The 13,504-nt window shown below is 39.5% G+C and overlaps 1 protein-coding gene and 1 long non-coding RNA gene across 5 annotated transcripts in view; one reads left to right on the top strand and one right to left on the bottom strand.

Annotated features, from left to right (window-relative positions):
• Positions 1–11,147, bottom strand: part of GPR155 (G protein-coupled receptor 155) — a 39,694-nt gene extending 28,547 nt beyond the window's left edge. For 2 of the 3 annotated variants that reach the window (XM_027557270.1, XM_027557288.1), the window contains exons 1-3: positions 10,957–11,147; positions 7,284–7,478; positions 6,523–7,019 (exon numbers count right to left, since the gene is read on the bottom strand). In XM_027557270.1, the coding sequence (XP_027413071.1) occupies positions 6,523–6,988 (466 nt within the window). In that variant the 5' untranslated portion in view covers positions 6,989–7,019; positions 7,284–7,478; positions 10,957–11,147. The remainder of the gene's footprint in view (positions 1–6,522; positions 7,020–7,283; positions 7,479–10,956) is intronic. The other variant, XM_027557279.1, reaches the window with a different exon arrangement.
• The window catches only part of LOC113902268, a 42,024-nt gene continuing 38,849 nt past the window's right edge, over positions 10,330–13,504 (top strand). For both annotated transcript variants that reach the window (XR_003513738.1, XR_003513740.1), the window contains exon 1: positions 10,330–10,553. This is a non-coding gene — a long non-coding RNA (uncharacterized LOC113902268). The remainder of the gene's footprint in view (positions 10,554–13,504) is intronic.

Below are 13,504 nucleotides of genomic sequence, written 5' to 3'. Positions count from 1 at the left end.
AAATGGAGGACAGAGGAGACAACGGACTGAAAAATGAGGACTGATGTGATGGAGTCCAAGCTATACAGGAAAAGCAGTGAAGACAGGACATGGCTAACAGATAAAAAGCAGAGGGGCCAGAGACTGGAGGTTCCTGTGAAATCCAAGTAGGTGTAGTTGGAAATTTAGGAGATCACAGCAGGTCGGATAGTGAGCTACTGAATTTAGTGTTTCCCAGATGGCTAGGTCCAGGATGTGGCTATGGGAGTTGGCAGCTAAAATGCAGTAGAGGAAAACATCATTGAAGGTGAGGAGGTCAAGGAACTGAGAGAGCAAAGAGCTTGGTGGGTAGCTCACATGGATACTAATGTCAAACAAGATAATGGCAAAACTTGGGAGTAGAGGTGACGACAGAGAGCCAGCTATTAAGTCTTCAGTGAATGAGGAGTGGCAACAATGAGGATGGGTGGTCTAGCAGGCAGCAGGGACCTCAAAGAAGCAGTGTGTACTGAAGAGCAGAGAATACTGTATACACAGTGGCTGAGGATGCCAGTCCTGCCCACCCACTGTGCACGTGGTATGAAAGTGATGAGGAAATGAACAGCCTACACTGGAGAGGAAGGAACACCTTCAGGAAGGAAGCCCTGTGAAGCTGCTGAAGAATTATAGATGGTAAAGTGGACCCAAGAAACGTTTCGAAGGGGGAGACAGTAAAGTCATGTCAATGTACATTTAACTAATGGCAAATTCAACTACGCTTTCTTAGGAAAACAAAAGCTTCAATTTTCTTTTTCATACAGCATGTCCTCAAGCACAAACTAATTACATATTCACTGAAGAACAACGCTTGAGAAAGAATCTGGCTTTTAGACTTAAGAAAAATGGTACAATATACATGGAATACGTGTGCTGTATTTTGTGGGTGATTTGAGGGATTTCTCAGGGCTTCAATTGTACATGATGACTTCAGAATCTAACCACCGTATAAGATGAGTCTCCTTGATTCACGTGAGGGTTGGTGGCCTGGTCTTGGCTTGATCAGCACAACTTAAAGCCTTGCAGCTAGCAAACTGATCTCTAGGCACAGTTTTTGGCAATGAGTTCTGAAATTATTCAACCTAATATATAAAAAGGTTGACTCATAAATGATTTTCAAGATGAGAGAGATAAAAAAGAGAACAGCCACAATCACTCACAATCACTTGCTTCATAAGAGAGGCAATCATGTGAAAAAATGTAAAAGATTAGGCTTCTCAATTTACATTAAGATAAAGTGACAAGGTAGGAAAATATATTTGTTTACATACTCAGGATACATGAGTTCAGTTAATGTCAAGTGCATGTCCCATTAATTATGTAACTGGATTATATAACCTTTAGAAGATCCTGTTCCCGTTAGTTAAAACCTACTTTTTATAAGACTCAATTCCCCTTTTCTCAGCGAAGCACATACAGAGGTCTCTAATATCTCTGAAATGCAGTAGTTAAAACACATTTGATTACCTAAAATTTCACAAATTCTTTCCACTGATTTCCAAATTAGATATACTAGCTCTATAACTCAGTGGTTTTCTTTCATGTTTCTAAAGTTTCACCTTTTAAGTTTAAAAAAAAAATAAAAGCAGTACTTTTGATAACTATTTCTAGTTAGCTATAGTTTTGATTAGATAGTCTAACTCAAAGAGAAACCTTCCCACCCCACCCCTCAATTTTTAAAATAGAGTATATTTTAGAAAAGGCTTGTGTTTTCGATCTGAGCTTAAGAATTTCCCCCAAGTAGCCAAAATAAAATTCATAAGGTTCTTCCTCTGAGAATGTAAAAGCACACAAAGTCCCTTAAGTTAATGCTTTTTAAGAAAAAAAAAAAAACCCCAGAAATGTACTTTCCTGGTAGAGTAGCAGTTAATCACCATCATATAATGGACTTCAGGTTGTTTTAAAGGTCAAAGCAAATATGAGCAACAGTCTATTATCTAGGTCTAGCACATTGGAGAAGGAAATGGCAACCCACTCCAGTTTTCTTGCCTGGAGAATCCCAGGGACAGGGGAGCCTGGTGGGCTGCCATCTCTGGGGTCGCACAGAGTCGGACACGACTGAAGTGACTTGGCAGCAGCAGCAGCAGCCAATCACCAAATACTTTCTTCTTTTGCATTATCTTTTGTATTTGATTCTTACATGTAATCAAATTCCTACTACTCCCACTAGTTAAAAATCTCAAAACTGGACTTAGTGGTTAAGACTTCACCTTCCAATGCAGGGAGTGTGGGTTCAACTCCTGGTCAGGGAGCTAAGATCCCACATGCCTCCTGGCTAAAAAACAAAACATAAAGCTGAAGCAATACTGTAACAAATTGAACAAAGACTTTAAAAATGATCCACATCAAAAAGAAAATCTCAAAATTGGGCTACCAACCGTTTACCAACCTATATTCCTCTGGTTTTTCTTGACCATCCCCTTCATCCATTTTATTTGCTATTGACAATGTAACCTAAATCTTAAATTTAGAAAACTAAGATTTCCCCACAGCTCTCCCCACCCACAAGACCATATATAACATCTTTTGACATTCATCGTCCAGTCGCCACAGCTGGTTCCTTATTCATCCAGCTCATCTTTGACTATACCTTAGTGCAAATCCTCCATCAGCCAATTTATATCATTGTCATACTGGATGAACACCAGGTTCATAATTACTAGTTCTATATGCTGATCATTATCCCCCAACACCTTGAAGTCTCTTCTTTCTTACCCAAATCTTGCCTACTATTTAAGGCCTGTCTCAGGACATTTCTTCCACCAAGACTTCAGTCTATATCATGGATATCCCCTTCCCTGGATGGCTCTGGTACCTTGTTTCATATCAGTGCCACCTCAACAAATTCTGAGTTCCTTGAAGGCATCATTTTATAACCCCCAGTCCCAGCAGAGCGCTAAGCAAATCTGAAAATACTCGCTGAATGGAATTAACATATCAGTGAATGTCAAAGGTTTCAGATGGACTATAAATGTATTCTGTAACATAGCAATTTATACCTAATTGTTATCCATGAACCCATTTCTTTTTATATCCAATGTTTTTCTTTTTTCATATTCTGAATATTTATAAAGCAGGTTACTATTGGGATATTTTAAGTCAGTTGAACAGGTATATGAAGGCAAAAGAAATACAGTCTAGTGGGAAAGCAAAAACTGGGAATAAATCCGTTAAATTACTAGAATAGGGTTCAATATGGGAATTTCAGTCCATTCTGTCATTCCTTTGCATAATGACTTAACATTTCATCTTCATCTATAAATAGGTAGCTCTATTCACTACCAATCTGAATAGTTTTTCACATCTGAAAAAAATGAAATTCAGTGACCCACATTAACAAATTAGATTTATAATCATTATATCAACTATTAAGTGCTAATTAATACTTAAAAATAAGGCTCTTGGGGGAGGGGAGAATCCCACTATGAGGAATTACTATATAGCCTTGAAGAACTAAGAGACAAAATTAGCCACCCACTGTGCCTCCCATTTTTTCCTGCAGGTTTTCAGTCCCTAGCAAATAACACAGAGACCCAGACAAGATCATTCTATTATTTAATGGCTTATAGTTAAATGCTTCATTTCCTTTCTGTTTACAGCTCAAGCACTAGAGCATAATTATGATTAGTCGGGGTGCTTATGCTATCAGCATTGTTTGAAGAATAAATTATAGGACTTAACTATGCCCCATTAGTATCTTTTAATGACAGAGGCAGGGAACCATTCTGATTTGCTGAGATCAACATTTCACCTCAGTAGATTCCTGGCTTCTTCTCATACTCAGATTTCTTAAAGTACCTTTGAAAAGAATTTTTTTCTTAAAATAGCAAGCTTCCTTTTTTAGTCTGCAATGACGAAATGTAGTATTTTGTCACTTGAGTACAGATAAATCATTTTGATGCAGTTTTATAGACCTTTATAATTGTCATAGAGAAAAAGGAAACATGACTCTCCTTTGTCTTTAATCATTAACTTATCCCTCTTCTTCAGAGTAACCTGTAAATTGGACCAATGTTGCAGATCAAATGCAGTCTTAAAAAGGACATTTCCTTTAAGCTGTGATGCTTATCTGTGAACAAGAGAGTGGGAATTCTTGGGAGCCGTGCCGTAACAAACAAAAGAATGGTCTTCTCTCTAGAGACAGTCTTCTCTGTTTATCCTAAGCATGGCCACAAGGCAGATGGGCATGAACAGAGATAATAAATACTCTCATCAGAGCAAATACATGGCCCTACAGTTCTGTACCACATCTTCCAATCTGCAGATACATGAGAAAACATTTATTGTCTATACTGTTGATTTCTAGTAAAGTTATTGTCTACAACCTAATGTTATAAGAGCTCTTATATTGTGATTTAAAAACAACAACAAAATAAAAACAAAAATTACAACTCAAAATATCCAAGTATAATCATCAGGGAAATTGGGCTAGCACACTGATGGAAACATGATTATTTCTGGATTCACTGATTTAGTATGGGACATGAGAGAAGCAGCAATGAAAATGGTTGACTATATTTTTTATTTGGAGATTCTGCCTTAATATGAAAATGAATAAACTCATCTAATAGGTCTTTTGCTACTGCTCCTCATTTTATGAATTATTTTGAACAATGTAAAGATAAAGAAAAACTTTGATTCTATTTGAAAATAATATATTACAAGGGCTAGTTGGGCCTCCTAATGATTCAATGGGCATGTTATGTAACTGTGTGGCATAAAAGCACACCCAGGATTTAAATTTAGTCACCTGTTAGCTGTGTGACCTGGGGCAAGACAATTAAATCTCTAAGTCTGCCTCCTTATTTGAAAATGAGGATAATAACATCTGCCCTACCTCAAATGAGATAAGTATATAAGTACTCTTGGAAAGTTACAAATATTACTTCTATTTAATTATGGGCTTACTCCTCTATGACAGCATGAAACTTATGGTTCATGTCTAAATTAAGATATAGCACTATTTATTATTTAACACTATGATACTTAGCCATTTCTAAAGTCCTTCCTTATATCATAAATACCTTGACAAACATACATTATTAATGCTCCTGAAGAGATGGACAACACATTAACTTTTTGCTCTTTTATTTCCAAAGTCTTTATTTAAATGCTTGGTTCAGCCTAAATTTTAAAATGCATTAACCTTCAAGGAACACCTATCTCGTTTCTGACTACAGCTCAGTTATCCAACAGCCTAGTTTTTTCTCTTTCATAATCTCTGGCTTTACTCAGAGTGATTTAATTTCTTAGGTAAATCTCTATTTCTGGTGAGTGTGAGATGGAGGAAAATGATAAACTGTATAGTCCTCCAGAACCCTTTCAGCACCAGAGGTGAAATAACTTTTCTGGAGGGGGGATAGTTAAAAAGTAAGAAATTTGAAAGTTAATGGCAGATTCCAATCATTAATTTCATTAAGTTTCATTTAGTTTCTGCCCAGAAGATATATCACCAGAGAGGCCTTCACTGATCCTACCTCCCACCTCAAATAGCACCTCCTTATAAAATAACACTACTTTATTTTTATGGCCCTTGTAATTACCTGATATTATTTTTATTTTCCCATTAAAATGTAAATTCAATATGTACAAGAACTTTGTTCACAAGGGTATTCCCAGCAGCTAGCATGGTCATTGGTGCTAACAGGCTCCTATCAATAAATGCAGGAAAAAAATGAATGACTATATTCATAATATTCAGATCCCTACATTATGATAAATGATCAAAGCACAACATAAACTTTAACATAAAGAATATTAAAGGCTAGTTATTAAAGTACACTACACACATTGGTGGCAGTTTGGAAAACAGAATATGTTTCTAAGATATCTAAACAGTCCCAGTTGGTATGTTTACTATTTCATTAGGAAACATACACATGGAAACATAAAATTAGGCTGTTTAAAGAGTTGGAAATTTAAAGAAGGAAAAGTTGGAAAGGTTAAAAAAAAAAACACATCATTTTGTTCTTAAACAAGAAATTAACTTCAACAAAAGCACACTGATATTTTGAATAACAAATTCAATAACAGGCATTAATGTAAAGTAATATATACTCTAAATGATAAGAAAAATAGGGAAGGGAAAAAGTCCCTCATAAATTTCCACTGCTAATACCTAATAATGACTGTTTTTAAACAGGTGTATGCCTATGCTTTTTACATAATTTAAATCATGATCTCAAATTCCAGATCTCTTCTGGAAATTAAACTTCTTTCATATGTGACTGTGGAGAAGAAAAAGAATACTATTAGAGGGCTCAAAGTTTATTTGGACACGACCATTTATTTTAAGTAGATGTTTGAAGGTGCCTCAAACTCTGAAAAAACATATAATCCAACTAACTTAAGACATATTTAAGAAAAAACATGAAAGATTTCTTAGATACAAGAATGAGGTATAAATCGCTAACACACAGTCAAAAGATTCAAGTTAAAGGCTTACATTTTATTACCTCCTAAAACACCTGAAATTTATTAAAACTTAAAAAATAAAAAATAACTTACCTATAGGATATCCCAATGCAAAGTCATTACTTTGTGTAGCAAAAATAGGAAATAGTCCGGCTTTGCTAAATCGACTATCGGGACTGGCAACCAGTAACGTTAATATACATACAACGAAAAATACAGAAGCTTTGGCAATTAAGATACTGTATAGAAAAGACCAATCCACATTAGAAAAATTAAGTACGACCATGTTTTTGAATAGTAAAGCTGGAAGTGCAAATCTGGAGACAAAATTTCCCAGTCCTTTTGCTTGTGTTGATGTTATAACATTGGCCCTTCCTGCTATGTAGCCACAAAGGACTATGCCAAAGCATTCTAGTAAGGCTGGAAAAAGCCTTGTTATTGACATTGAAGGTGGGTCATTAGTGGAATTAAATCCATGTGTAACTGGTGAAGACAAAGTCTTGGTCATATTGACTGCAAAGGTTAAGTTCTTGGCAGGTATATCGGAAAAAGAATTCATTTTCTTTCACCTTCCAACTCCAACCAGAGCTCTGAAAAGAAAGGAAGAAAGATTCAGTGTGAAATCAACAAGAAGAATTCTAGTTGCAAGGATACACTGGCAAACCTAAATTTATTAAATGGCCAAATACACAAAATTTTTTTCAACTACCATCACAGAAAAATACAACGAAGAGAAAAAAAAGGGTGGGAATGTCTGCTAACAACAACCTCTTGACTCTCAAAGGTGGGTCAGCTCAAAATATTTATGTCTTATATTCAGTAAAAGATATGAGTAAAATAACATCCACAAATACCACAGCTGCAATGATGCCCTGTGGTTTTCTCCAGTGATCCAGACTCAAGCTCCGCCTGGTGGATAAGAGCCTGGGGCCCACAGAGTCTCTGCTGAATGTCCACTGCAGCCAAATTGTCCAGAAACTCCAGAAGTTCTCAGGGCTACATCAAGGAGTCACAATGGACAGGAAGGTCCTTTCCAGCCTGCAGAAGGTCTTGAATATAGGATAGGAAAAAGAATATAATAAAATATCACTAATTAACTTTGAACGAATAACTTCTGTGCCTCACTTTCCTCATGTGTGAAATGGCAATAATAGGACCTACCTCATAGGAACTCGATATTATTCAATATCAAGTCCTTATAAACACATTTGCTACAAATAAATCACTTAACAAAAGTTAAATATAACTTTTGGTGGCATAAAAGAGAAAGAATGAAGGAAAAAATGATGGCCTCCCACCTACCTAGTCTTAGTTCCTTTTACACCAGAAACACATATTGGCTGTCTTGAATGCTCCATAGCGGCACTGAATGTGCCCTTGAGTGCCACAGGGACTTTGCACATGCAGTTCACTCTAAAATATTCTCTTCCCTAACCACCTACCATTCTCCACACAACAACTACCCATCCTTTGAATTGTATGCAAATCAATTCAGGAGTTGTTGTAGGTAAGGCTCCTCTAACACCATACCCAGGCAAGGAGCCTTTCTCAAGTAGAATCGTGTTCCTTAACTTTAGGCCACTTTTCTCAGTTTATTAGACTGTGCATTAGAGTGACTATGTGATTTATGTCTGTCTCCTTCACCGGACATTAAGTGCCATAGAAGCAAGGACTGTGCATGCTTTTGTTTCTTCCTAATGCCAAGCACAGTGCCTGAAGATTAAGGCACATAGGAGATTAAGAGGCAAAAACAATTACCTGCTCTTGTATAAACCCTTCACTCTTAGGTGGATCAATGGTCTCTCTTAGGAACTGTCTACTTCGTGGACAGAATCTTGTTTTTCTCTGAATGCTAAGTATTCTAAGTTTTTTTACTATATATAGCAACAGGCCCAAGACCACAAAATGTGCTCTAAAATGTTCTAAAAGCTGTTCATACAATGTTAAAGAACACAAAATGTCTTGTAAAATGTTCTAAAGATGTTCAGAAAATGCTAAAGCAAGGAAAACTTTATGTTAACATGATAATACTTAGCAGACTTTCTTCTTGCAGCCAGGGACACATTAGATTTGAACAACTCTGTAACTAATCAGCTTTTATTAGTAACTAGAAGTTAATATAGAGACCATTCCCAATTCCTAAGGGATTATTATGGGTAAACCATCCAAAGTAACCTTATATAACATAAAAAGTAAAACAGCTTATGCTTCCTGAAATGTACAATGCCCAGGGTTAAATTCTTAAACACCCACCTAATATTAAGGACTCAGATGGCAGGCCAGAAACCAACAACAACTGATCCAAGGGGGTGTGGATGAGATAATTTTCTCTGAGCTACCCTAGTATAAGCTGAATTCATTTAAAAACATGTTTAAATCTGGATCAGGACAAGTTATTTTCCTACTAGGATTAGATAGGAGTGGTCAACACACACAAAACCTGTAATACTCACACATACTTGAAGTCTACCAAATAAGCATCAGATTATATCCTGGAAAAGCTACTGATTGATACAGGTAGTCATAACTGAAGTAAGGAGCTGGTAAATGAGTGAACTAAAGCGTTAAACATTCAGAGCCCCTGAGAGATGTGGATTTGAAAAACTAGTGCTAAGATTAAAGTGATAAACTACTCCAGTCTTCTGTTATTTTTTAAAAGTTCCCTATATTTCTTTGCCTGGACTAACTTATACTTCTCACTGCCCCTTATTTGTACCAACCACACTTGCATGTCAATTTATTCCAATAATTTTTAAATCAACAGTTTTAAGTAAATTTGCAGTTGTTCAGTGAAGAGTCAAATGGCCCGAACCCAATTTGGGGCCTATCGCTTATCAACTCCTTGGGCAACTAAGCCTGCCTGCACTTCAGCTTCTTCAACTGTAAAATGAGAGTAAAAATCTCCTTAGACGGATATTGTGAGGACTGGAGATTTTATACACAGCTTATTATAGTAGCTTTTCACAAAGGAGACCTTCAAGAAATGGTAATAACAGCTACTGGGAGTTGTGTGTCCTAATAATAACAAGAATGGTAGTAAATTAAATACAATTAATTGTTCTATGCCAATTCTTCAAACATACTTGGTATTAAAGAGCCTTCAACTAAAACAGAGGGATGGGATAGATTCTAAGGTTATCAGTTTTTGTTTTATACCAAACAACTAAGGGGAGTTCAATTTAAAAATTTAGTTTGATCTTAGTTATCAACAGGGAAGGGAAAGTTCTTTAGTTCCCTCTAGGTGATGGTCAAATAGTTGTAGCAATGTCCAGGTGTAACTTTCAGTTAGGCAAAAATTAAGAGAAAAACTTTGGAAAGTAATCTTCCCTTTCCCATGAAGCTTCTTTTAATGTTCCTTGATATCATAAAAGCAATATCTGCTAATTGAGGGGCAATCAAAATAACCAAAAAGGACTTAGAAAGTTTTATGTCATCTTAATTTTTTTTTTCCAGCAGGAAGAAAATAAACTTCCTAAAGCATTCTTTTAAAATAAACAGGAGCCACAGCAATGGAAGTATTTTTTAAAAATTGCATCCAGTCTTTTCATCTCCTTAAAAACCAATGCTTGTTAAAGAACAAAAAGTTGGCTTGTCACAGAAAAAGACCACTCACTGGGACGGGAGCAGACAAATGCTATACGCTAGCCACTTCTGGTCACTCATGATTTAGATAACAAGGAGGAACCACTGACACTGTAAACTGCTATTAAGTGAAAATCGGGAGGAGGGTTCTGACTGGTTTCAAAGAGAAAGCTTTAAAACCTTAGGCTGTCTATTTCTCAAACACCCAATATCCTTTATCGGGTGGGAAAAACGTAATACAGTGTTGCACCATTCAAGCACTTTCCAACATCGACACTCACACCATCCACCCACTCCCACCTACTTGCCGGGGACCAAATGTCCTCCCTAGAGACCCAGGGTGGGGAGGGCTGAGCGCTGCCTCTTGCCTTGTCGGCGGTGACAGACTTCGGCCCTCTAAGATAAGGATGTAGAGAATCCCTAATCAAACAGGCCGCCCAAAGAACAGCTGCCACCCAATGCCTGGGAAGGCAGCAGTGGAAGTGTTCGGGATAAAAAGTTGGACGCTCAGCTTTCCCGGGGCATGGTAGTCACATCGCAAGGTAAGTGAAATGCTCCTAAAAGGGATAAGGGAGACAATTTGGTGCAACGCTCCAGGTACCTGGGCACAAACTCCCAGGATGGCATTCGCTGAGGCCACCCCCCAGATTAATGGGAAGAGTCAGAACGATATGGTGGATGCACGTACAGTGAGGCGCTCCTCAAACTGGGGGATGGCAGATCTGTCACCAAAGGGGACAGGCCGCCCCTTCCCCTGCCTGTCTTCCCGGGTGGACCGCACGTCCTAAAGGCAGGCGCTGCGGGGCAGAGGCGGGCAGGCGCAGGCAGCGGACTGCGGGCCTAGGCGCTGCTCACCGGCTCAGACTGGAGGAGCGAGAGCGGGGGCACCAGGGGTCCGTAAAGGAATGGGACCGCGCAGGTCGGCGCCCCAGGGGCCCATCTCACCTGCTACGTCTGCAGCCCTGGGGCCGCGGGAGAAGGGAGTCGATGCTCGAGGTGGACCAAGCAGGGAGGAAATCACCGTCATTTCCCACCCACAGCCCTCCCAGCAGAGAGCTGCCGGCTGCCGGGGTCAGGCTACAGCAGCTCAGTCACGTTCCGAGAAAGTGAGGGGCTTAGTAAGCTGGGACCAGGTCAACTCCTCCCCTTGCCGCCCCGCCCCGCCCCGCCCCGCCCCTCCTTTAAGCCCCGCCCCAGCCAGGGGAACCCCGGAGCTGTGCGGGCCCCGGCCCCGCCCTTTCGCTCCGCCCCCGACCGCCGAGAGGCGGCCCCTGGTTCTCACCCACGTCCCCTCCCCCCTCCCGCTCCTCTCCCCACGCCTACTACGAGCCGCCAGAAGCCGGCGGCAGGACTTCCGGCCGCTCGGCTCCCGCAAAATGGCGGCAGCTGTGGGGGCTTTGTGGTTTCTCTCTTTCCCCTAAATTCAGGTGCAGAAGCCTCTTGTCTTTCCGCCTGACCCCAGCCTCGTGTGGTCTGCCTAGCCCTCTCTCGATTAGCCTAGTCGTTTATATAGTTCAGTTTAAAAACAAGGCCTTAAAGAGTCAGAATCGTGGGTCAGACTCCTGCCTTTCACCTTTCCCAAGGCAGTGTGACTTTGACCGTCCTAGATCAGAGACTAAAATGTAAAGCTTTTTATTCTGTTTGGTAGTGGTGGTTTAGTCTACAAGTCCTGACTTTTGCGATCCCATGGACTGTAGCCTGCCGGGCTCCTCTGTCCACGGGAGTCTCCAGGCGAGAACAATGGAATGGGTTGCCATTTCCTTCTCCAGAGGATTTTCCCGACCCAGGAATCGAACTCGGGTCTCCTGTATTGCAGGCAGATTCTTTGCCGACTGAGCCATGTTGTGTTTGGTTTAGTAAATAAGCACCCAGTCGCTGACTTCTTGTGTTTCTACTGTGGGTTGAACCATGCCTACCCCCTCAGTGTACTGAGAGAAAACTGATGTATTCGTGGAAAACTTAACAGAGCAGAAACTGAAGATACAGGAAAATAATGCATTCTGCCCTGTTCTCATTTTACCCTTGTTCTCTATCTTAACTTTTAACAGCCATCCTTTTTTGCCTAGAACCTGGCTACTTTTTTTTTTTTAATCTGACTATATCTCAAAGCTGAAAGGATTTATTTAGAAAGTTTGGAGATGAATTCAATGGAATATTTATTGAGCTTTGACTTATAGCGAAAAACTGGAAGATAGCCCTGGACATGAAAGGTAGGGTGAAACTCTAGGAAGTTTCTTAGGTTGGCCTTGGACTTTGGACCATATCCTCTGACCACAATAAAACCATTAATTTTTTTTTTTTTTTCCATGAGAACATGTCTTAGTGATTACACTAATTTTGGATATGCAATCTGGAAGCTTTCCCAGGGTAAGTTGAAAGACTGAAAGCAAGAAAAACAGATGACTTTGGGGAAAAAAACAAGCCAAGAGGAAATAAAAACTCGGGGGTGGTGGTAATGAAAAGAATGAAAAAGACCTGAGAGACATTACAAAAGAACTGTTAGGACTGGATTATTGATAGGGCTGAGAAAAGGAAGGAGATAATGAACCTAGGTATTTGCTCATCCATTACAATAAAGCAAGTGAAGAAGAACTAAAGGTCCTCTTGATGAAAGTGAAAGAGGAGAATGAAAAAGTTGGCTTAAAACTCAACATGCAGAAAACAAAGATCATGGCATCTTTGCCCATCACTTCATGGCAAATAGATGGAGAAACAGTGGCAGACTTTATTTTGGGGGGCTCCAAAATCACTGCAGATGGTGACTTCAGCCATGAAATTAAAAGACGCTTACTCCTTGGAAGAAAAATTATGACCAACCTAGACAGTATATTAAAAAGCAAAGACATTTTAGCCAACAAAGGTCCATCTAGTCAAAGCTATGGTTTTTCCAGTGGTCATGTATCGATGTGAGAGTTGGACTGTGAAGAAAGCTGAGCACTGAAGAATTGATGCGTTTGAACTGTGGTGTTGGAGAGGACTCTTGAGAGTCCCTTGGACTGCAAGGAGATCCAACCAGTCCATCCTAAAGGAGATCAGCCCTGGGTATTCATTGGAAGGACTGATGTTGAAGCTGAAACTCCAATACTTTGGCCACCTAATGCGAAGAGCTGACTTATTTGAAAACACCCTGGTGCTGGGAAAGATTGAAGGTGAGAGAAGGGGACGACAGAGGATGAGATGGTTGGATAACATCACCGACTCAATGGACATGAGTTTAAGTAAACTCCGGGAATTGGTGATGGACAGGGAAGCCTGGCATGCTGCAATCCATGGGGTTGCAAAGAGTCGGACACGACTGAGCAACTGAACTATACTGAACTACAATAAAGTAAAGGAATAAAACTAGGGAAACTCTTAATACCCTTACTAGTTGTAAGTCTCCACCCTTTCCTATCATTCTATTATCTGAAGATGAAGAAATGTTTCAAGTGAGGGAAGTGGTTACAGAAGATAATGAATTTGGTTTTAGGCCTAAAATCTCAAATCTCAAGAA

Source organism: Bos indicus x Bos taurus, chromosome 2, assembly GCF_003369695.1.
Source record: "Bos indicus x Bos taurus breed Angus x Brahman F1 hybrid chromosome 2, Bos_hybrid_MaternalHap_v2.0, whole genome shotgun sequence".
In the NCBI taxonomy this organism is placed as follows: Eukaryota; Metazoa; Chordata; class Mammalia; order Artiodactyla; family Bovidae; genus Bos; species Bos indicus x Bos taurus.
The sequence above is the reverse complement of the archived record's forward strand: the minus strand, read 5'-3'. Positions and strand labels throughout refer to the sequence as shown.